General features: G+C 35.8%; 5 protein-coding genes, 1 long non-coding RNA gene and 1 other non-coding gene across 11 annotated transcripts; 6 read left to right on the top strand and 1 right to left on the bottom strand.

Moving 5' to 3' along the window:
• The first annotated feature begins 421 nt into the window (after positions 1-421).
• On the top strand, positions 422-504 carry TRNAL-UAA. The gene has a single exon. It is a non-coding gene; the product is annotated as a tRNA-Leu (tRNA).
• A 1,974-nt stretch (positions 505-2,478) lies between these two features.
• LOC123893611 (pentatricopeptide repeat-containing protein At5g66520-like) lies at positions 2,479-6,441 on the bottom strand. 5 transcript variants are annotated; one of them, XM_045943374.1, is made up of 3 exons: positions 4,065-6,441; positions 2,631-2,928; positions 2,479-2,535 (listed from the first exon to the last, which is right to left on the bottom strand). In XM_045943374.1, exon 1 carries the CDS (start codon positions 6,062-6,064, stop codon positions 4,463-4,465), a length of 1,602 nt encoding a protein of 533 aa, XP_045799330.1. In that variant the 5' UTR covers positions 6,065-6,441; the 3' UTR covers positions 2,479-2,535; positions 2,631-2,928; positions 4,065-4,462. The 5 variants fall into 5 exon arrangements, with proteins under 5 accessions (XP_045799330.1, XP_045799329.1, XP_045799331.1 ...); XM_045943376.1 differs by having other exon boundaries at positions 2,514-2,535; positions 2,700-2,928; XM_045943377.1 differs by having other exon boundaries at positions 2,516-2,535; positions 2,700-2,761.
• A 1,563-nt stretch (positions 6,442-8,004) lies between these two features.
• On the top strand, positions 8,005-8,936 carry LOC123893610. Its single transcript, XR_006803519.1, has 3 exons — positions 8,005-8,032; positions 8,128-8,200; positions 8,898-8,936. It is a non-coding gene; the product is annotated as an uncharacterized LOC123893610 (long non-coding RNA).
• LOC123893608 lies at positions 8,933-14,835 on the top strand. Its single transcript, XM_045943371.1, has 5 exons — positions 8,933-8,986; positions 13,180-13,502; positions 13,601-13,733; positions 13,830-14,234; positions 14,358-14,835. The coding sequence occupies exons 2-5, from the start codon at positions 13,180-13,182 to the stop codon at positions 14,829-14,831; spliced, it is 1,335 nt and encodes a 444-aa protein (XP_045799327.1). The 5' UTR covers positions 8,933-8,986; the 3' UTR covers positions 14,832-14,835.
• On the top strand, positions 9,711-11,470 carry LOC123900159. The gene is made up of 4 exons (XM_045951486.1): positions 9,711-10,344; positions 10,450-11,061; positions 11,179-11,358; positions 11,448-11,470. The coding sequence occupies exons 1-4, from the start codon at positions 9,711-9,713 to the stop codon at positions 11,468-11,470; spliced, it is 1,449 nt and encodes a 482-aa protein (XP_045807442.1).
• LOC123893609 lies at positions 11,671-12,943 on the top strand. The gene is made up of 2 exons (XM_045943372.1): positions 11,671-12,031; positions 12,112-12,943. The coding sequence occupies exons 1-2, from the start codon at positions 11,703-11,705 to the stop codon at positions 12,884-12,886; spliced, it is 1,104 nt and encodes a 367-aa protein (XP_045799328.1). The 5' UTR covers positions 11,671-11,702; the 3' UTR covers positions 12,887-12,943.
• Positions 14,836-17,299: 2,464 nt separating the features above from the next.
• On the top strand, positions 17,300-24,438 carry LOC123893607 (wall-associated receptor kinase-like 14). The gene is made up of 3 exons (XM_045943370.1): positions 17,300-18,491; positions 22,705-22,782; positions 22,937-24,438. Exons 1-3 carry the CDS (start codon positions 17,714-17,716, stop codon positions 24,286-24,288), a joined length of 2,208 nt encoding a protein of 735 aa, XP_045799326.1. The 5' UTR covers positions 17,300-17,713; the 3' UTR covers positions 24,289-24,438.
• The last annotated feature ends 655 nt before the right edge of the window (positions 24,439-25,093 follow it).

The raw sequence follows: 25,093 nt of genomic DNA, 5'->3' as shown, positions 1-25,093 counted from the left end.
ATACACCGAAAGATGAAATATGCGCGCGTTTGGATTAACTTATTTTTGAGCTTATGCAAATAGTTTATGCAATATAAATTATATTTTATGCTATTTTATAAGTTCACACTAGTGAAAATTGTATTTTTATAAGTTATTTTATCATAAACTACCTTAACAAACTTATAATAATACATAAAAATTGCATAAGTCATTTACATAAGCTCAAAAATAAGCTAATAAAATACGGCCCCATTTACTAAATTGAAATTTCTTGTACATGTCTAAAAAATTCAGTCAAAAACAAATGTTGAGCCAAGCTACATCTTAGAGTGAGATGGGAAGGGTTTTAGTTGAATTGGGTCCCATTCTCTAACAAAATACCTTTAACCTTTAATAATTGTGTAATATATTAAATGATAGAAGAAGAATAACAACTCAAGCAGGCTTGCCCGAGTGGTCTAAGGGGGTAGACTTAAGACCTACTGCACTGAGTGCGCGTGGGTTCGAACCCCACAGCCTGCAATCTTTTTTTCCTTCAATAAAATTTATTTGACCAACAAAATTGCTAGGTTTTGACCAACTGAATTGCAAGGCTCTATCATAAAAAAAAAATGCTTGTTTTTTCTTTTCTATAAATCACGTAATAAATGTTATATTTTTCCACATTTTTATTACTTTTTTGTTTTGTTTGGGGCAATAAACAAGGATTTAAAGATCAGGTAAAGAATGATATTACCAATACATGGATGATGGATGTAAAGAGAAGAGTCCCGCTAAAAAATAAAGCATATGTCAACTTGCACTTCCTGAATTATTTCTAATTTCTAGCCCTGCAAAATTGAAAATGTCTAAAATGTGCATATATACAATGGGGGCATTGCTATTTAGTAAGAAAGATTTACACAAAGAGAAAAAGCTATAAAAATATGGAATTTGACCAATCAAAAAATGGCTAACCATACATGGGAGAGAGAGTGGTTATGATTTGTAAATAAATGTTAAATGATGCCACATATTATTATTCTCTTTCTTGCTTAAAACTTTTCTTACTAAATACTCCCCCTGATCCTTAATATAAGAGATATTTTACTTTTTAGCGGCCAACACTTGATGGAATTTAAAAACTATTAATATAAAAATGTAAAATGACATAAAATAAACTATTATTTAAAATTAAAATAACTATTAATTGATCTTTGCTTCCTATTTTTGCAGGAACACCATGAAATTGTTCTTTAGAGGGAACACATCAATCACTTTAGAAAAAAATTGCTCTACTTGAACAAATTTTCTTTAAATCTTATATATATATATATATTGTGAAGAGAAAAAAAAAAGACATGATTTATGTTATAATAACTTTTAATTTTATTTTTTTTCAATTCAACCTGAACTTTTTATCAATGGTACATAGAAGTTCACGATCCACCTAATTCAACCATTCAAAAATTGGATCTGTTCCGATTTTTGAGACATTGTTTGGCTTCCATTTTGACTAATTCTAATTTTAATTTTACACGGCATTTTCCTTGAACGATTACAAATTACAATACAGCATTTAAGTTTGTAATTCTCGAGGCTAAATTTTAATTAATAAGAAATCTAACCTCATAACTGCTCTACAGACTCAAGAGAGGAAAAGTGTTTGTGTTTGTCAGTGGTGTTGAGAGTTTCTTGATCAATTTCAGTCGTCCCAATCAATTTTGGTAATGAATAATCCAATTCTTTTGCTGGTGCAACATCAATTTCTGCTGTTTGACTCTCGAGCATTTCATTGTCTGCAAGTTGCACCATGGCAGAGTCTTCGTCTGAATTGAAAAGCTGTAACTTCATCTCCAAGGATGACTGCAAATCCTCCTCATTCGGGCTTTGTTAATTTGTCCATAAGATCACTTATAGCTGATAACTTTTCGGTCCTCTTTCTCTTATTTGAAGCTTCATTAACTTCATCAATTTGTTCTTTGCTGTTGCTATCTACAGCACACTTCTTAAGCTTCTTTAATCCCTCATCTACAATTTTTTTTATTCTTGTTCTCACACCATCACTTCTTGCCGAGTTTGACCTTAGCTGCAATTTTAACCCAGGGACCATTATCTCATTGTTCTCCGTTGGAGTAGGATTAGCCTCAGATGCAGAAGAGACATTTTCATCCGAATGCTTCACAGATAATACTTCTTCCAGTAAATCTACATTTTGCATGTATCGGTCAAAAGCTTCATTTTCCACTTCAATATTTACTCCCTCCGTCCCAAAAAGAATGACCCAGTTGACCGAAACACGCATGCCAATGCATAACTTTGGCGACTAATATCTTAATTGTATAATAGTAAAAATTATAAAAAATTGATATTTTGAAAATACTCATCGAGACGAATCTAACAACATCTTATATGTTAATATTTATTTTTATTTATTAGTAGAAAAATATGGTCAAAACAATATATATGAATAGTGCATATATTCAAAATGGGTCATTCTTTTTGGGACGGAGGGAGTAGCTCCTTGTATTCCTTTAACTTGGAAAATCTCCATTCATTGATAGCTGCAGCATCCTGTAATCACACACAATGCCATTACTTTTCAAGCAACATACAGCTTGCTAGAACAAGCCTTATATTCAGCCAATCTTAGTTTATATACTATATACATATGCTCTCCAAGGGTACATTCCTTCTCTCATTTTATTGAACTCAGCCAACAAAGGTAGAGACAGTACTCAAACAACCCAACAGACCAAACTGTATGCCTTTTATAAGTGTCACAATCCCTGGTGTTCACCTACATCAAACAAGTGAGATATAACTTATCACAACCTCCAAAATAATGAGTATAAACAAAAAACTACATATGATATATGAAGCACTGACACAAAAACGTACATCGGGCACCACATTGACATGTCAACACATGTAATAATTTCTAAACATGTAATAAATGAATATAACCTGTTGAAATTTGGGGAATTTAGGTGAAAGAATAGGAGAAAATAATAAGGAACAATAAAATATTATTGATGATGACAATAACCCTAATTACAATATTTACCCTATTTACATTACTATTTACATGAATAAAATAGTATGACTACCTTGGTATTTATAACCAAGTGAATAAACTTAAATCTAAACTAAATCCCTTTATTATAGGGCTAAGAATAAACAAACCAAATCATAGAGATATTTTCTCAACAAATAATATTATAATATTTTCTATTCTAACACTCCCCCTCAAGCTAAAGCTTACTAAGCTTTAAGCTTGTTACAAAATTAACTCTGAAAATAAATTAAATTCATTGATAGCAAGCCAACGAAGAGCAGCAACCAAAGAAGCAGTAGAGGAGCGGCTGAAGAGATGAATCCATATCAAATTAAGTAAAAATGTCCGCAGATTAAAGTATCACAAACGGGGTATGCCCGCGGATTAACGTATCACAAACGGGGTATGCCCGCGGATTAAGGGAAAACAAACGGGGTATGCCCGCGGATTAAGGTATCACAAACGGGGTATGCCCGCGGATTAAGGGATCACAAACGGGGTATGCCCGCGGATTAAGGGATAACAAACGAGGTATGCCCGCAAATTAAGGGATCACAAACGGGGTATGCCCGCGGATTAAGGGATCACAAACGGGTAACAAAATAAAAAGAAATTTCAATGACGGCTAGGGTTTATATGAAAAAAAAGGTTAAGTAAAGCATATATGAACAAAAAGGTAAGTAAAACGAAGAATAATCGAGAGTTAAATCTCGAGGAAAATTGCAGCGGAATTATGTTTCAAGGTGGATACCATGGCTCTGATACCATGTTGAAATTTGGGGTGTTTAGGTTAAAGGAATAGGAGAAAATAATAAGGAACAATAAAATATTATTGATGATGACAATAACCTAATTACAATATTTACCCTATTTACATTACTATTTACATGAATAAAATAGTATGACTACCTTGGTATTTATAACCAAGTGAATAAACTTAAATCTAAACTAAATCCCTTTATTATAGGGCTAAGAATAAACAAACCAAATCATAGAGATATTTTCTCAACAAATAATATTATAATATTTTCTATTCTAACATAACCTCATGAGTTGGTGTCATGTCGGTGTCTAACAACGGACACACTTCCAATGTGAAGTGTCGGAGCTACATAACTTCTGATTATTTGCAAACGAGGATAGATATAAGCAAGTTCATAGAGACATGAATCAAATTCTAAAAATTTACATATATCTTTGTTGTAGCAAGTGCAGCCATGATACAAGTAGCAGAGACATTTGCAATTAGAGTTCCAAATGGAATCCAATTCAACAAATCTCTTGACCCGAATCCATGTCCATTTAATCGAGATAAAAACCACCTAATCCACACACCAAAAGGTCCAACCATGCAAGCAATCCATAGAAAAGAATTTTCACCATTCCTGAACTCAGCAATCATTAACACACCACTAAGACCCCATAACAAACCTAAATTATACATTACGAGAGAATTTCAAATAAAGAAAAGGCATTCTTGTCTCCTAAGAATTCCTCAACTATCTTTCCCAGGTGGTTTAAAACTTCATAAATTTCTCCTGAATACAAACACTTATCATCAGCAAAAAACTTGTGGATGGTTTGATCAATTTCAACGAAACTCCAAGCAGAAACAAACAGCACTCTCCTATCTTTCATCAGTTTTCTTACCTCAGAAACACCTTCCCACTTACACATATTGGCATACATGTTCGCCAAAAGAATGTACCTACCACTATGTTGAGGCTCAAACTCTATCAAAAACTTACCAACTTTCTGTCCCAATTCAAAATAACCATGCATCAAACATCCATTGAGCAAAGACCCCCATATGGCTCCATCAGGTTCCATAGGCATACTATTAATAAAAGTTAAGGCCTTTTCAACTTGTCCACTTCGAGCCAAAACATCAACCACACATCCATAATGTTCGACGGATGGTGTAATGCCATATTTTTCAGTCATAATTCCAAATAACCGCAACGCTTCATCCAACAGATTTTTGTGATTGCAAGCGGTTAGAACACCAATGAAAGTAACCTCATTAGGTTTTGGTCCAACCTTCTCCATCTTTTCAAACAGTTCCAAAGCCATCAGATTATTCCCATTAATAGCCAAACCCAAAATCATCGCACTCCAAGTAGCAACATCTTTAACAAACATTTTATCAAATACTTGCTTCGCATCCTTTACCAATCCACATTTTGCGTAGAAATCAATCAATGCAGTTCCAAGCTCAAGTTCATATTCCAAACCATTTTCCTCAATATAAGAATGAATCCATTTCCCTTCTTCAAAAGCACCCACCGTTGTACATGCGTTAAGAACACTCACCAAAAGAGAACCACTAGGCTTCACACCTGCACAACCCATGTTCATCTTCAACTCACAAAAAAGTTGAATCCCCTCATCGTAAAAACCGTTCTTAACATACCCAGAAACCATAGCACTATACGACGCATCGTTCCTCTGTGGCATTTCATCAAACAATTCCCTTGCTTCATTAACCAAACCACAACTACAATAACCACTCACGAGACTCGTCCAACAAACAACATTTCTGTTAGAACTTTCATCGAACACGTTACGAGCAAAGTGTATAGCTCCGTGTTTCGAAAAAGCATTGATAACAGAACTCACGAAATACACGTCAGATGAATTCCCCAACTTCATTGATTGTGTGAAGACTTGTTCGAGAGAAGAAAGAGAATCACAGGCTTTTACCAGCGCGGTGAAGGTATTAGAGTTAGGACGAATGTTGGTGTTGAGCATTTTAGTGAAAATGGAGAGTGATTTGTGGAATTGTGAGTTTGTTGTGTAAGAAGTGATTATGGAGTTGTAATCGAAGAGATTGGGATTGGGCATGTGGGTGAAGAGAGTTTCTGCGTAGCGAAAATCGCCTTGTGGTGAGAGAGCGAAGAAGGCTAGGATTCTACTGGAGATGTAGGAGAAACGAGTTAGACCGTTGGTGATGGTGTGAGCGTGGATTTGCTTCGTTTGTTTCATGCTTAGGTTTTGCCATTGTTGTAAGAGATGAAGACATGGACTGTTTCTGGTTGAGCTCATTACTGGATTCACAAAACCGTTTCCATCATGATTCAAGTTGTTTCTATTCTTTCTTTTCTACCAAAGTGGCGTAGGAACAATTGGGTTAATTCTAACTAGGGTTAAATATGTTTTTTTTGTCCTATAGTTTCGATGGGAAATGAGTTAGTCCAGAGTTCGGCCGCGAGGTAAATAAAGTCTGACCAAGAAATTGTTCCACCTAGGAATCGAATCCGGGTTCTCCCGAAATCCGTCTTTTTTGGTGAAACTCATTAACCACTTGAGCCAAATGATTTGGTTTTACTCTGTGAAGTTTATTTTTATACTTTTTAGTCTTTGAAGTTTTCATTGGTCAATAGTTTTAGTCTCTGCAATCCCATGAGTTTAATGGAGGATGACTTAGCACCGAGGTGACACAGTGCCACATGTATTTTATATATTTACTGTATTTTTTGTTGGTTTATCACATCACCAATAAGTTTTCATTACCTTATCTATGTCATCTTAATTGGAGACGGTCACACCTACTACTTTAGACTTCTATTAATCTCATTGTGAAACTTTTCAGTATAGAAAACTCTTTAAAGTCACCTAGAAATTAAGGGAATGAAACTCCTCGATTATAATCTGTATTTCACTTCTTTCTTTGATGCTGTAATTAATGCTGCTCTGTTGCTAATTTATTTGGCGTCTCTATTTCCCTTTTTTATGTTTGATCACAAACGATATGAGCTTGGTATGATACTTGAGCAAATTGAATAGCTATATAACAATTTGTGATGAATTTCTCATACTTGCTTACTTCCAAGTTGATTAGTCCTCAAAAGTCATCAACCCAGTTTGAAAACAACTACAACATCACCCTCGTAAGACTCTCTGGTATTTCTTTTGCCACAAGCATAGTGTGAAGTTGTCAACTTAACTGTATCATCATTAACTGGCCGTCACTTATTTGGTATAAACATTAAAGAGTGACCCCCACTCAATTGCTCAGATTAATAATTTCCTAAAGTTGATAAAGACTCAAAACACACTCTCAAATTTTTTAATGTTGCCACATTGATTTTTTTTTCTTCTTTTCACACAACAGCATAGATAATTTATCATGTGCGATTGAATAACAATGCACAGAAAAATCCACCCTTATGACCCGTTTGGTGCACATGATAAGAGACATGATAGGATAACTGTATCATATACTGTTTCAGTCCAGTGTTTGGTGACACAGCAGGATATGATAAGTTAATCCTGTAGCTTATCATATCCTGTCTCTCTAGTTAAAATTCTTATCCTGAATTTGAGCTGGGTTACCAGCAGGATAGGATAATTTTTTTTAACTGATTTATTCTATAAAATATATTTTAAAATAAAAAAAATGAAAATTAATAAAATATAAATAATAAAATAATTTGATAGTATATTAATAATAAAATAATTAATTTTTAAATATACATGTGATTTTCTTACACTACAAGAAAACATTATATTACTGACCAAACTTATTGAGGGCTAAAAGCCCTCAGTAATGCATTTGTGCAATATTGAAGGTCCCAGGCCGTCAGTATGTAGTCTTGGAGAACGGAATAAATTTAAAATTGAAATATTAAGAATTACTGACGGTCCTGGGCCGTCAGTAAAGCAATGGGTATTGCAGACGGTCCCAGGCCGTCAGTATGTTGCTAGACGTTGGTGCATTATGACGGTCCTGGACCGTCAGTAATGCATGTGCTTTATGACGGTCCCAGGCCGTCTGTAAGGAGGTAACCGTTGGTACATTATGACGGCTATTGGCCGTCTGTAACGCATATATTTGAATTTCAAACCCTCAACGGTCCAAAGAACACTCTATATATTACCACTCTTTCATTTCATTTTTTCATTTCCATTCTCTCTCTAAATTTTCTCTAACTTCTCTCTTAAATTTTCTCTAATTTCATACTTTTTCTAACTTCTCTAATTTTCTCTAATTTAATCTTCATACAAAAAGTGGTAAGTGTTTGTGTTTTACTATTACGAATTTAAAATTTTTGTTTTGTTATTTAAATGTATATGTTCTAATATTTGTTGTTTACCATTTTTAATAGCAAGTTTTATTCTCGTGAGGAGCGGAGTTTGTGGGTAAGGAGCGCGCCAAGTAAGAATCTACTCGGCACACAAGTAAGTAACGTAATTTTAATTTATATAGTGATAGTTTTTTTTTACCGTATACTTAGTAATAGTTATTAATTAATACTTTGTAATTTTTTACTAATATTTTCTTATCACTATGTATAAAAGTTATTGTTTTTGTAAAAAAATTAAAAAAATATATTTAATTTTGTTTATTTCGAAAACAGAATTATTATTTTTAAATAAGTATTTTTTTTTTTCAAAAAAACAGTATATTTATATTAATTTTTAAAAAAACGAAATTTTTTTTTAAAAAATTTATAAAAGAAATTTTTTAACAGTTTTTGTATTTTTAAAAAAGTGATGTAATTTTCATATCTCCATCTAAAAAGTGGTAAGTGTTTGTGTTTTACTTTTAAAGTTAAAATTTTTACTTTGTTATTTAAATGTATGTGTTCTAATATTTTTGTTTATTTCGAAAACAGAATTATTTTTTTTAAATAAGTATTTTTTTTTTTTCAAAAAAACAGTATATTTATAATATTTTTATTTAAAAACGAAATTTTTTTAAAAAAAATTTATAAAAGAAATTTTTTAACAGTTTGTGTATTTTTAAAAAAGTGATGTAATTTTCATATCTCCATCTAAAAAGTTGTAAGTGTTTGTGTTTTACTTTTAAAGTTAAAATTTTTACTTTGTTATTTAAATGTATATGTTCTAATAATTTATTTACAATTTTTATTAGCAAATTCTCGTGGTCATCGGAGGTCGTGGGTTAGGAGCGGAGTTTGTGGTTAGGAGCGCGCGCCAAGTAAGACTCTACCCGGCACCCAAGTAAGTAATATATGTAATTTTAATTTATAATATTTAGTGATAGTTTTATTTTTACCGTACACTTAGAAATAGTTACTAGCATTTTATTATTACTATGTATTTAAAAAAAGAAAAACAATTATATTTTAAAAAATTATAATATATATGTTAAAAAGTCGGTAGTTTTGTCAACTAGAAAACTTAGTATTTTTTAGATTTAATAAACCATAAACTTTAAAAATAAAATGTTAAAAGTTTATATGTTATTGTTGAGTAGACATATATATATATATATGTCCAAAATACTTTTGAAAAATAAAGTAATAAATTTAATACATATATCGATCTAATTATATATTAATTAAACTACACAGATATGGATTTTAGCAATCGTAATTGGATGTACGATAGACATAATCCTGGAAAGAGGGGCCGGGTTAAAGAGGAATTTAAAATAGGGGTCGAAATGTTTATCAATACAGTAAAATATAATGACATTGTGATACGTGAAGGGGGAATTAGATGTCCGTGTGTACTTTGTCGATGTACAAGAATACATAGCGAAGATGAAATTAGGTCTCATTTATATAAAAAGGGATTCCAACCTAATTATTGGGTTTGGTCAAGTCATGGCGAAGGATGTTCCACGACTGTTCCCGTGAATCAAAATCGTGCTTCAAGCAGTGTTTTTCAGCCCGTTGTTGTTCCCCAATATTATCATCAGCATTATGATCCGTTTAATGAGATGGACAATATGATAACTAATGCCCTTGGGTTTAATACGCCGATTTATGTGCCAAATGATGTCGACGACCCTGCTGATGATGAATATGACGCTGATGTTAACGTCGAGAGACCAAATGAGGAAGCCCAGCGATTTTTTGATCTTTTGAAAGAGACAAATACACCGTTGTGTGAAGGCTCCCGAGACTCAAAGTTAACGGTGTGTATTAGACTTTTGGGTATCAAGTCTGAATGTCTTGTTTCAGAATACACCATGGACTTGATAACAAAACTGATGTTGGATATAACAATAGACCGTCCTCTTGATTTGCCAAAAAATTATTACGAAGCAAGACAATTGGTTGCAAAGTTAGGACTCGGAGCGAAGAGAATTGACTGTTGTGTTAACGGGTGTATGTTGTACTATAGCAACGAATTTGGTGTAGATGACGGTGCATTACTTGAATGTAAATTTTGTCAAGAACCAAGATATCGTGTAACAAGAAATTCACGGTCAGTCAGAAGGAAGCCAATCCCAAGAAAGGCGATGTTCTATTTACCCATAATACCAAGGTTGCAAAGGTTGTATGCATCGATGCAAACTGCCAGTAAAATGACATGGCATCGTGAAAACTATGAAAGGAGAAAAATGTCAGGTGAGTTGCGACATCCTTCTGATGGAATGGCTTGGAAGCATTTTGATCAAGTTTATCCTGAATTTGCTTCGGAGCCACGGAATGTCCGACTTGGGTTATGCTCAGATGGATTTACACCATATACTCAAGTATCAGCCACTCCATATTCATGTTGGCCTGTTCTGGTTACCCCGTACAATCTTCCTCCTGATATGTGCATGTCAAAACCTTACATGTTTTTAGCCGCTGTAATACCAGGCCCATCTAGTCCAACTGTTGGTATTGATATCTATTTACAACCTTTGATTGATGATTTGAAGAGATTGTGGAACGGTGTTGCGACGTATGATATCAACCAAAAACGAAATTTCAATATGAGAGGAGCTTTGATGTGGACCATTAATGATTTTCCTGCATATGGGATGTTGTCTGGATGGGGGACACATGGTAAACTAGGATGTCCTATTTGCATGATGGACACCAAAGCGTTTTGGTTAGAAAACGGTGGGAAGGCTACTTGGTTTGACTGTCATCGTCGGTTCTTGCCTACTGATCATCCGTTTAGAAGAAATAAAAATGGTTTTGTTCATGGTGACACCGAGACTCGTGATCCACCAGATTATTTGACATCCCGACAAGTCTGGAACAAAGTGAAAGATATTCCAAAGGTTGAGGTTGTAGGTGGTGTTGCATCTAAACCGCGTGGTTATGGACAAACACACAACTGGACAAAAAGAAGTATCTTTTGGGATCTGCCGTATTGGAAAGACAACCTTTTACGTCACAACCTTGATGTTATGCATATTGAGAAAAATGTGTTTGAAAATATTTTTAACACTGTCATGAATGTCAAAGGAAAAACGAAAGATAATGACAACGCGAGGAGAGACATAGGGTTGTATTGCAAACGTAACGAACTGTTGTTGGTGGAGACATCTAACGGCAAACTTCTTAAACCTCGTGCAAACTATACTTTATCTCCTGAAGAAGCAAAATCTGTTTGTCGATGGGTAAAAGAAGTGAAGATGCCGGACGGTTATTCGTCGAATTTGGCGAGATGCGCTGATGTTGACCATGGAAGGATGCGTGGGATGAAAAGTCATGATTGTCATGTTTTTTTCCAGACTTTACTTCCGATTGCATTTAGTTCTTTACCCCAACATGTATTGAATCCGCTTATTGAAATCAGTCAATTTTTCAAGAATCTGTGTTCGACAACGCTAAGAGAGGCTGATCTCATCAAGATGGAAAATGACATTCCACTGATCTTGTGTAAGTTGGAGAGAATATTTCCTCCTGCCTTGTTTGATTCTATGGAGCATGTTGTGGTGCATCTGGCATACGAGGCTAGGCTTGGTGGGCCGGTTCAATATAGATGGATGTACCCGTTCGAAAGGTTCATGGGTTATGCAAAACGTGCCGTGAAAAACAAAGCTAGGGTCGAAGGCTCAATTTGTGCAACATACTTACACCGCGAAACAATTTACTTTTGTTCGCATTACTTCAAAGACACGTTGTCATCAAGCCATATTCGCAATGAAACTGAAACATCTCGGCCTGTGAGAATTCACCCATTAAACATGTCAATATTCAGCTTGCCTGGTCGTAATGGTGGTGGTGAGAAAGTGTTGTATCCTGGTGACAAAGTTCTCTATTCGGCGCATGTTCACTTGCTGATTAATTGCAATGAAGTCGAGCCATATTTACAGTGAGTATTTTAAATTAGTTAATAAATAATTATTTATTCCAATTAAGTTCGCTTATAACTAACGATATTTAATAACTTAGGATGTTTTTAACACAACATACTTCTGCTCAAATCAATTCGCAATTTCCAGCATGGTTCAAAGAATACATGTACCAACAAACACCCGCAACTCGTGTCATACAACACTTGAGAAACTTATCTGATGGCCCAAAGTCAACCGTTAAACAATGGCACACCTACTTTGTCAATGGTTACAGATTTGAGACACACAGTTGGAGTGAAGGAAAAACAACAGTAAACAGTGGAGTGTGTATGAAAGGTGTGACTGAAAATGGTGAAGGAGATTTTTACGGTGTCATTGAGAACATATTTGAAATCGAATACAATTACCTTGATTACAAGAAAACAGTCGTGTTGTTTTACTGTAAATGGTTTGATCCTTCAAATAGAGGTACCAGATATGATTCAAAGACTAATACCGTGGACATAAAAATGAACAAACATTATCCATTGTATGATCCGTTTGCTATGGCTCATAACGTCAGACAAGTTCACTATGTCCCTTATCCATCGACTACAAGGGATAAGCGAGGTTGGTGTGCCGCAATAACATCAAAACCAAGGGGTCTGATTGAAAAAAATGAGATAGATGAACGTGAAGATGAACCATATCAGGAAGATGAGATGTCCAATGTTGATGATGTCATTGCAGTTGAAACTTTTAATCAACTTTGTGTACAAGAAGAAGCCGAAGAAGTACCTTCTGATGGTGATGTTGATGAAGAGGACGTCGAAGCTAATGGTGATGATGAAGGCAGTGATGATGAAGATGTATCAGATTGGGATGACAATTAATTTTATAATATAGTTATCCGCGTTGTAATAATATTAATCGTTGTACTTGAATATTTGTTTTTGGTTGCATTTGTTTATCGTTTAATGATGATGAATTATAAAACAATATATGTCATGTATTTCTTAATTAATTATATATATATTTGTCATGTATTTCTTAATTAATTATATATATATTTGTCATGTATTTCTTAATTATATATATATTTGTCATGTATTTCTTAATTATATATATATTTGTCATGTATTTCTTAATTATATAAATATATTTATCATATATTTTTTTATTATAGATGAATCCAGATGAAGAAAATTTTGATGATGACAATGTCGATGATGACATTGATGATATTCCACCAGCACCGGGTGTCGGACGCGGACGCGGACGCGCTCCACGTAGACGTGCTTTACCCCGCCGCGTTGTTCGGAATCGATGGTTGGAGGGTATGCCCAAGTCTCGAACCGTAGACGGTGTGGAAGAGGAGTACGACTCCTACGACGACGATGATGACCACGAGGACGAGGAAATAGCCGATATTGCACTTTTAGCTCCTCAAAATGAATTGTTGATTGACCGGCATGGTAGACCCATCATCATGCCATATACCGCCACAGAGTAAGTTAATTATTATTAAGAATTTGTGTTTAATAAATTAATTGGATATATATGATAATTATTCTTAACTAATATATATATATATATATATTGTGCAGTTTGCAACCCCAAAATCCGGCGAATAAGGCAATCAATAATGCATTGAAATCCAAATTCCAGGCTCCATATCTCAACTGGACGGAGGTCAGGGCAGATGAGCGTGGATATCAACAATTTTGGAATGGCTTCAGGGTACGTTTTTATTTATAATTACTTTTTTATCCAATCAATTTTGTTACTAAACATATATTTACTAATTTATTAACAATTTTTCTTTATTTTTCGTAGTCGCAAGTAACTTGGCTGAATCACCACACAGCGGCTATTGAGCGTATATTCAACAAAAAAGCCACCAAGCGTCTGTCGACCTTACTTTTTGAAGCGCGGAAAAAGATTAAAAAGGATCCTTCAAAACCACCACTTTGGCTCGCTGGCAATTCATACCCTATGCTCTGCCGCAGATGGGAAGAGGAAGAGTATATTGCAAAGTGTATAAAGAACAAAGCCAACAGAAATACTGATGAAGCCAATCGTGCGTGCGTACACTCTGGAGGGTCTAAATCTGCCGGAACGCTTCGTCTTGAGTTCATCCAACAATTTGGTCGTCCACCCACCTTTATGGAGATGAATGACATGATGCACCGGTATGCAGATTCCGGTGAGTGGACGGGGGCAAGGGCGCAAGAAGTGTCGGTAAGTATTTAATTATATATATTATTTATTATTTATTTCGTATAACATTATTTTTTAAACATTATATAATTATATCTAAACATTATAATTAATTAATTATAATTTTTTTTTAATTTATTGTAGAGGTTGACGCAAATTTGGGTTGAAGAATATAATGCAAGCCAACTACGACTACCACCTCATAGGCGAGATAATGAGGATGTTCGTCGAAACAAGATGTCGTTGGCTTTTGTTAAGAATGCTGGTGGTGCGACTCGAGGTCGCAAATTCGCTGCTGGGTGTACATCTTCTCTATATGCAAGTGACCCAACTGGTTTGAGAGATGTCACTTACACATCTTCATCTTCATCGAGTACAGGACGCTCTCGTCCAACTCAAAGAGAGGAAACCGATGATGAGTATGAAGCGCGAATGAGGGCCACGTATAGAGAAGAATTCCGCGATGAGTTCGAAGCATCATTTGATGACCGGGTGGACGTACGGGTCCAACATATATTGCAGGAATTCTTTGCACAGCAGAGGGCGCCGGCGCCGGCGGGGGGGGGGGGTTGGATCATCATCTCAGGCTTCGGCACGACAAAATCAAAATGCCGGTGAACAAGAATATCGACCGGATTTGAGTAGCATGGTTAATTTGAATCAGCTGCCGGAGTACCGAGAGGGTGATCCAGTACTGAGTATGAGCATAGAGGATATGAGTCAGATGCTTAATGAACCAGTTCATTTACAATTTTTTGATCCTACTGGGCAAACAAGTGGAAGCAGTAGTGGCGGAAGCGGTAGAAATAATCAACAAACTGCTTTCACCGAATACCAGAGATCATTAAATCCACAACAAGACTTCATAATCCCATATGAAAACCCAAATCAACCCCAAGGCAACTTCTTCCCAAATCAAGCCCCAATTAACTTCGTTCATAGGCCTGTGGCACGACCTCCTTCGCGAACGTCACTCCCCGGAGTCGTAATACACGAGGAAGGTAGAGGCCGAGGCCGAGGCCGAGGAAGGTCGCGTCAGCCAACAGACACTGGCAAGGGGAAGCGACCACTATATCAGCCGCCTGACCAACGTTGATGTGTAATTTTAATAATCTGTTGTTGATTATTATTTGTTTAATTGTTTTCTTTTTGTAATGACAATATTATCATTATATTTAATTATACTTATGTTAAGTATTTTTATTATGCTTTTTATTAAATTTTAATTTTAATATTTTTTAATTATTTATTATGCAGTATATTTTTTATTTTAAAAAATTAATATTAATTTTTTTTAAAAAAATTAATAATTTAATTATTTAAAAATCAAATACTGATTTTTAAATAATTAAATTATTAATTTTTTTAAAAATCGTTATTATGCAGTATATTTTTTATTTTAAAAAATTAATATTAATTTTTTTTTAAAAAAATTAATAATTTAATTATTTAAAAATCAAACTGATTTTTAAATAATTAAATTATTAATTTTTTTTTTAAATCGTCAAGCATTACTGACGGCTCTAGGCCGTCACAATGTGTAAAAGAAAATGTAATACTGACGGCTCCAGGCCGTCACAATTGCCTGTCCTTTTGAATTGACCAGTGTGTATTATTGACGGCTCCAGGCCGTCAGTAACGTTATTGACGGTCCTGGGCCGTCAGTAACCATTACTGGCGAGCTAATTACTGAGGGCCCAAGGCCGTCAGTAATGCATGCATTTTAGACGAAATTTGTGCATTACTGAGGGCCTTTGGCCCTCAGTAAATGCATGTTTTCTTGTAGTGTTACAAGGGTAATTTTGTAATTTACATAATCTAAAAAAATCAAAATTATACTAAAATTACAATATTTTAAAGTAAACTAATTATTAAAAAATCGTAAAATATGGATATTAATTTAAATTTTATAAGAAATTAAATATAATTATTTTGCAATGGTATTTTTATTATTTACGTATGAGATATATCATATATTTATTTAGCTTATCTAACATGTATATATCATTGGGTTATTTATTTGATCATGATTCATATAAAAAATTAAAATTTTTTATTTTCTCATATTTTTTTTATTTAAAACTATATAAATTTATTTGATTACTTATTTATATTTTTTATTTAAAAAATTCAAAGTATTACAAAATAATTTTTAAAAAATAACAATTGATTTACAAGGGTAATTTTGTCATTTAAATATTTTATATATCTTATCATATTATTATGAGCAAGTATGTATTAAAAACATGATATAATAGTTATCATGTTTGTTATCCTGTGTGCGCCAAACACAAGATATGATAACTGAGGATAACTGTTATCCTGCTGATATCCTATCCTATCATTATCCTGTTTTATATCCTATCCTATCACTATCCTATCCTGCGCACCAAACGGGCCCTTAAAGTTTTAACTAGACTGCATATTTAGAGTTAAATTCAAACTCACACATCTAGTTAAATCGAAAAATATCCTACCCATCTCATCCAAATCAATAGTTTTAAAAAAAAATATTCTAAATTAACACGAGAGAATCCACTCTCTATTTTTTTTTAAAAAAAACTTGGTATCTCATCTTAGGACCGACTAATTCAAGGGAACCAATCTCACAGCTCACTTGTGTGAGCCCCGTTTAAAGTCAGAGTTTTTTTCGGTTCTGTATGGACTTAGCCCATCCAAATTAATACTAGGAAGAATCGAACCTGAGATTTTGAGAAAATCATACTCTAAGGCTTTGTTTGGATTGGTGGTATGAGATGGAATGGAGTGGTATGTGGTGGTATGAAGTGAAGTTCCATTGTTTGGATTCTTTAAAAATGAATGGAATGGAGTGGTATGTGATGGTATGGATTCCATCCCATTCCATCATTTTCTCTTATTTTTCTTCCCCTCCAATTTGGGGTGTATGGGATGGAATACAAAATGTCCAAACAATGGAATACATTTTATGCTCCATTCCATCCCGCTCCGCTCCATTCCATCTTATTCCATTCCGCTCCATTCCGTTATGTACCATCAATCCAAACATAGCCTAAGGATCCAAACCAACAATATTAGATCAATCCCAAATAGGTGAATCCACTCTCGATATTGAGTATGATTTATAGTAGACACGGGAGATATAGTACATTACTTGCTCAATGGTCAATTGTAAACGGTTTATTAATACAATATTTCATGCCATTATTATCTGCTCACTTTTTCAATTCTCTGTCATTAGTAGTATTTATTATTTAATTTTTAGTCATTCTCATGAAACTATTCTCTTTAATGAGTGTGAAAACAAACAAAACATGGTAGGCGTGGAAACAAATCATATACTCCCAATCCCAATCCTTCAATCAGATTTCTTAACGGATTTAGTTTCTTTCATCCACACGTAAGTATTTCTCTCTCATCACGTCACATGCATTATTTTTTCTGTTTCTAATCTTCCACTAATACTCTCTTAACTTCTTTTCTCTTTGTTTCTGATCATGAGAAAAAGATAAATCTCTGCGATGATCACAAAACACTCGCTTCTAATCCTTTTATTATCGCTAATCTTTCTTCCAATAATCAAATGTCAAGTTAATTATCGTCCGTGCCAGCAATCATGTGGTTCATCAAAACCCTTCCCTTACCCATTCGGATTCTCTTCCGGTTGCGAAATTCGTCTAAACTGCACCGTCCACGGCGAAATCTTCATCGGAGAATTTCCAGTTCAATCGGTAGACTCAAACAGTATAATACTTAAAATCGAATCGCAATGTAATCGTCGATTTGAAACCTTTCATCAACTCTTCAGTCACAAATACGCACCTACTTCGGGAAACGTGATTATGTTACAGAATTGTACGGAAAATCAATCGCCTTGTACGATACCCGAGCCTCTGCTTCCTAGTCTATCCAAATCTGAATCTGACGGTTGCCACAACAACAACAACGTCTCTGGCGGCGGCGGCAGCAGCGTTAGCGGGGGATTGAAATTGAGTTGTTACATTGAAAATAATACAAGAGGTTTCGTGAATGAGACAAAATTGGAGCAGAACGGGTGTAAGTACTTTACGTCGTCGATTTCATTGGAAAGATTGAGAAACCGTTCAGATTCGGCGGTTTCTTTGGATATAGCTACGATTGAGCTTGGATGGTGGCTTCAAGGAGATCGGTGTCTTTGTTCTGATCATGCTAATTGTACTCAAATCGAGTCACCGATTGATGGAAAGCCTGGATTTCGGTGTCGTTGTAATGAAGGATTCGCCGGCGATGGATTTTTGGCCGGAAATGGCTGCCGGAAAAGTAAGCTCTCTGTTCCCTCTTTTACTCCATTAGTTATTGATTTTCTTAAAATATTATTTGTTGTATTTTTTAATGAAAATATTTTATTGTTTTGTGAGCTCAAACATAACATGAATGGATAGAAATATTATAATTTTTACAGTTATATAATTATAAATACTGTAACTGTATATTTATTTTGGTTGGAGGGAGTATCAATCATGAAAGCACCTCGTGTATCCGTTAAAAGAATGGTATAGTAATAAAAAGGAGGCAAGTAGGACACGGCAGAAACAAAGAAAGTGACGAGGGAAAAAGATAGAGACCTACCTAAAATCAGCATGATTACAGGGAATTTAAGTCAACTATACTAATCAATTAACCAATTAGTCAAATTTTCTTTTCATAATTATGGACTTTTCCTTTTATTACGCTTTTTCCTTTTTTGTCTAAGAGTGAAATTACCCGCAAGATGGGGACGTTTCACCTAATCTTAAGAGTTAAGATATTCCGCTCAATAGGGAGTTTATATTATTTTCTATTTTATTTTATCACGGGACAACAGTACTTATTTAACAAAAAAGTTTAAATAATTAATGAAATTTTCTAGACTGTTTAAGTTCAATTTTTATGAGGGACAAATTTTAAACGGACTTTGTTAGTTTATTTATTTCACGAATAAAGGGAGGATCACAATTTGATCTCCCAACTGCATTTGAGAGAGACTGAAATCACGAATCGACTCCCGAATTAGATTAGATGGTCCTGTAGACCGAATACCGTTGATGAAAATAAAAATAAAATAAAATTGGATTACCAAGTTCATGATATATGTATAAATAAATTATTAAATATGTATTTTTTTTATAATTATTTTCTTTTGAAAAAGTTAAATATGTATTTATATGTAATTTCTGAAACAACTAGTTTCCTTTTGAATACACAAGAGATAAGGGAGTTTCCCAACTGGTGGGTAGTTTCACTTCAACACATTTCTATTAGATAAATGAATAAATGAGTTAGGGTTTCAGTATTACTAACGGGGTTTATAACAATAATAATATTCCGGCCCAGATAACAATAGTATTTCGGTCGTTGTGGCTCAAGGAAGGGGATGCTAATTCTAAGTACTTTCATTCGGTTTTGGCAAGCCGCCGCCGAAGGAATGCTTTGTCCGTTATTCAGGTCGATGGTGTTACGCTAGAAGGCGTGATTCCTATTAGACAGGCGGTGTTTTCGCATTTCGAGTCTCACTTTAAGGCTCCTAATGTGGAGAGACCTGGGGTTGACGACCTTCAGTTTAAGCGGTTGAGCCAGGTGGAGATTGGTGGCTTAATCAAACCTTTTACGGAGGTTGAGGTGAAACAAGTTGTGTGGGATTGTGATAGTTATAAAAGCCCGGACCCCGACAGCATTAATTTCGGTTTTATAAAAGATTTCTGGGCCGAATTGCGGGGCGACGTTATGCGTTTCCTTCTTGACTTTCATCGGAATGGCAGGTTGACTAAAGGTATCAATTCCACTTTCATTGCTCTGATCCCCAAAACGGATAGTCCCCAACGGTTGAACGACTTTCGGCCTATTTCGCTTGTGGGAAGCCTTTATAAAATTCTGGTGAAGGTTTTAGCTAATAGGTTGCGTCAAGTGATGGGCAGTGTAATTTCCGAGGCCCAGACTGCTTTCGTGAAGAACAGACAAATCCTTGATGGTATTCTAATTGCTAATGAGATAGTGGATGAGGTGCGTAAGTCTAAAAAGGATCTTATGTTGTTCAAGGTAGATTTTGAGAAAGCGTATGATTCGGTGGACTGGGGTATCTTGATGACGTTATGGGGAGAATGTCGTTCCCAACTTTGTGGAGGAAGTGGATTAAAGAGTGTGTTTGCACGGCTACAGCTTCTGTGTTAGTTAACGGTAGTCCGACTGATGAATTTCCTCTTAGGCGAGGGCTTCGGCAGGGTGATCCGCTTTCACCTTTCCTTTTTCTTCTGGCGGCTGAGGGTCTTAATGTGCTTATGGAAGCTATGGTAGCGCGTAATTTGTTTACAGGGTACATTATTGGTGGACAAAAATCGATTATGGTGTCGCATCTTCAGTTTGCTGATGATACTCTATTGATGTGGGTTAAAAGTTGGGCGAATGTTCGGGCTCTTCGGGCTGTTTTAGTGCTTTTTGAGTCTATGTCGGGCTTGAAGGTGAATTTTAATAAGAGCATGTTGGTTGGCGTTAATATTCTTGAGTCCTGGTTTGACGAAGCTGCGTCTGCTCTGTGTTGCAAAGTGGGAAAAATTCCTTTTCTTTACTTGGGTCTTCAGATTGGGGGTGATCCGCGGCGCTTGGTGTTTTGGTAACCGGTGTTGTCTCGCATAAAGAATAGATTGTCTGGGTGGAAAAGTCGCTTCTTGTCGTTTGGTGGTCGTCTGGTTCTGTTAAAGTCTGTTTTGACATCTTTACCTGTCTACGCTCTTTCTTTCTTCAAAGTTCCCTCAGGTATCATTTCCTCTATTGAATCTCTTTTCATTAAATTTTTTTGGGGGTGTGAGGATTCTAGGAAAATCGAAATCCATTTGTTTGCGTAAGGAGTTTGGAGGTTTGGGGGTTAGACAGTTGAGGGAGTTCAACCTAGCGTTGTTGGGTAAGTGGTGTTGGAGGTTGTTGGTGGACAGAGTGGGTTTGTGGTATAGAGTTTTGGTAGCTCGGTATGGGGTTGAGGGCGGTAGACTTCGGGAGGGTGGTCAGAGAGGTTCGGTGTGGTGGAGGGAGTTAGCTCGTATTAGGGAGGGTGTGGGTGAGTCAGGAGGTAGTTGGTTTGGGGAGCATGTTTTGAGGAGGGTGGGGGACGGTTCTGATACTCTGTTTTGGACCGATCCCTGGTTGGATGGGATCTCGTTGAGGGAGCGGTTTGGGCGCCTTTTTGCGTTGGCAGAGACCAAATCTCATTCGGTCGCAGAGATGTTTGCTTTAGGTTGGGGGATAGGTGGAGAGGCGTGGGAGTGGAGGAGGCAGTTGAGGGCGTGGGAGGAGGAGATGTTGGGGGAGTGTCAGTCTTTACTTCTTGACATTTCTTTGCAGGATCAGACTTTGGATAGGTGGCAGTGGCGCCCAGATCCAGACACAGGTTATACTGTCAGAGGAGCTTATCAGATTCTGACGTCTCAGGCTTCAGTTACTTTGCATGCTGCGGAGAACCTTATATGGCACCCTCAGGTTCCGTTGAAGGTGTCCATCTTTGCTTGGCGTTTATTGCGGGATAGATTGCCCACGATAGCCAACCTGGTCAATCGTGGTGTTTTGTCTTCTACAGCTGATACTTGTGTTTTTGGTTGTGGAGTGGCTGAGTCGGCCCATCATTTATTTCTCTCATGTAGCTTCGCTGGATCTCTTTGGGACTTAGTTCGCGAATGGGTTGACATTTCTCCGGTGGATTCTTCTACTTTGTGTGATCATTTTGCCCAGTTTACAGCTTCTGCAGGTGTATCTCGTGCGCGGCGGTCCTTTCTGCAGCTTCTTTGGCTCGTTTGTGCTTGGGTGATATGGACAGAGAGAAATCATCGTTTGTTCAAAGGCTCAACAGGCACACCTCATCTTTTATTGGATAAGATCAAACTTTTCTCTTTTAGGTGGTTGAAGACGACGAGTATCACGTTAGCTTCAAACTACCATAGCTGGTTGTCTAGTCCATTGTTGTGTTTGGGCTTTGTTTGATTTGATTGTGATTGCATCTCTTTAACTCTATTGTAAACTTTTGTAGTCTACCTCGGTACGCCTTGTGCTGGGGAGGCTGTTTGTGTTAATATATCCCATTTTAGTTTCTTCAAAAAAACAATAGTATTTACAACAAATACCCCTGAACGGTTGAATTAGATAGTTTGTTTTGTTGAGATGAGAATTGAGAGGAGAAGATGGTTTTTTAAGAGAGAAAAAATGGCTAATTACTTTTTATAAGAGAACTCTAATGGAAGTTGCTTGTTGAGTTCTCAAGTTTTCAAATCAGCATTTGTTGGTTGTTATCATTGGAGCATGTACAAATGGCTTCCACATGTTAGGATGGTTCCTTATATAAGGAAGTTTGTTTTTTGCTTAAGAATGAAAAATGAATTTAAGAAGAGAGAAGGAGATATTCTTAAGGATCTCTCCAGTATCTTGCTAGTGTTTCACTGGACCCAACTTAATTCTAGTCTTTTTAATGCTTCTGAATTATACTAATTTTATCATTTGACTTGTAAACATACAGCCTCATCAACATGCAACCCAGCAAAGTACATGTCCGGAAGATGTGGAGGACATGCAAGACTCATTATCTTAATTGGAGGTATGTACCTATTTCATGCTTTGAAAACCATTTGAGATTATCTTAAAAATTATATACATCGATCAACCACACAATAGTTACTCATTGAACAAATATCAAATCAATTTGCAATATTGTTGACTGTCATGCTAACTAGTTGCATATTGTTTCGTAGGATTTATTTTTGGTGTATCACTGATGGTTGCTCTGGGTTCAATATGCTGTTACTTTCGCCGACGCACCAAATTGAGAGTCACAAAGAGCACAAAAAGACGCTTCACTGAAACTACTAACAATTACAGTGTTCCTATCTATCCCTACAAAGACATAGAAAAAGCTACAAATAATTTTTCAGAGAAACAAAGATTGGGAACAGGAGCATATGGTACAGTTTATTCAGGAAAACTTTACAATGATGAATATGTCGCCATCAAAAGAATAAAACACAGAGACAATGAAAGCATTGAACAAGTCATGAATGAGATCAAACTCATTTCCTCTGTTAGGCACCCCAATTTAGTGCGCTTGTTGGGCTGTTCAATTGAATATGGAGAGCAAATATTAGTGTATGAGTTCATGCCCAACGGAACACTAAATCAGCATTTACAAAGAGAGAAAGGGAGTGGACTTTCATGGCCTTTTAGAGTCAAAATTGCAACAGAAACAGCACAAGCAATAGCTCATCTTCATTCAGCAATTAATCCACCTATTTACCATAGAGATATCAAATCAAGCAACATACTTTTGGACCAAAATTTTGGATCCAAAGTAGCAGATTTTGGGCTTTCTAGACTTGGAATAACTGAAATATCTCATGTTTCTCATGTTTCAACTGCCCCACAAGGAACACCTGGCTATGTTGACCCACAATACCATCAAGACTTTCACCTTTCTGATAAAAGTGATGTATATAGCTTTGGAGTTGTTCTCGTTGAGATCATAACAGGACTAAAAGTAGTTGATTTTTCTCGTCCTCATAATGAAGTGAATTTGGCTTCTCTTGCTGTTGATAGGATCAGAAAAGGGCTTTTAAAAGATATTATAGACCCAATTGTGTTTCTTGAGCCCGAAGCAACCAATGATGGGTGGACACTTTCTTCCATACACAAGGTAGCTGAGTTGGCATTCAGATGTCTTGCATTTCACAGGGATATGAGACCTTGTATGACAGAAGTGGCAACTGAGTTAGAGCAGCTAAGTTTGAATAAGTGGGACTCTTTTGGAGAAAACAGTTCTATTATAGATCACTTCTCTTCTTGTTCTTCTTCTTCTTCTAGTGAAAATGAGAAACCATTGAGCAGCAACACTACATTGAAGGATGTTGAGCCTAAGGGTAAATGTCATCTTAAGCTGGAGACTGTGCCTGTTTCTTTTAAGTCAGTTGATAGGCTCAATAGTAACTCACCCGTTTCGGTGCAAGATCCACACATATGGTTTAGTGAGCAAAGCTCTCCTTCGTCAAATAGTTTCCCCAGTAAGTCATTTGATCATGGATCTGTTTCATATGGTCGAGAAGCTAGTTTGTAGTTTATTGTAATTGCTTATAAGCTTGTTTGATTGAATGAGATATTTGGTAAACAAGCTTATCTCACTATATTATAGCTTTTATGATAATATAACATTAAACAATGTTTGAATTTTTAGAACTTGTAGCTTTAAAAATTAAGCTTAATTTCACTTTTGGTTTTCCAACAATAGAGATTATATGATTTTAGACCTGCACTTTTTTGGAGCAATTTCGGTCCTGTTAATTTCGAAGTTTGAATTATATGGTTTCATCTATGCCCTCCTTTTATGTTTAAATTTAAAGGAAAGGCAACATGAAAATAACAATCGAGTGCCACATCATTTAAATTGGGAGAAATTGTCCAGAGAGACTTGTAAATTGCAAGGGGAAAAAATTAAGAGTGACAAATATTGATTGATAAAAAACTGACGTTGGTGGCATGCTTTACACATGCAAGTCGGACGGGAAGTAGTGTTTCCAGTGGTAGACGGGTGAGTAACGCGTAAGAACCTACCCTTTGGGATGGGGATGACAGCTGGAAACGGCTGCTAATACCTTGTAGGCTGAGGAGCGAAAGGAGGAATCCGCCCAAAGAGGAGGTTAAAATCACACGATCACAAATACTTGGAGTCAAAACCACATTTGAGTTTGGCTAAGAGCTTATTTAGGCGAATGCTAATATGTGTCCTAAGAGCACATGATAAACAACTTAATATAAAAATATTCTTCTCAAAAGTTGTGCATTCAATTTTTCAAAAGTCAAATTATTATATTTTTTAATGTAATAATTATACTTTTGAATTTTTTAACATATGCTCTTAGGGC

The sequence above is a fragment of the Trifolium pratense genome, linkage group LG7, assembly GCF_020283565.1.
Source record: "Trifolium pratense cultivar HEN17-A07 linkage group LG7, ARS_RC_1.1, whole genome shotgun sequence".
Lineage (NCBI taxonomy): Eukaryota > Viridiplantae > Streptophyta > Magnoliopsida > Fabales > Fabaceae > Trifolium > Trifolium pratense.
This window is presented reverse-complemented; position numbering and strand designations above follow the sequence as displayed.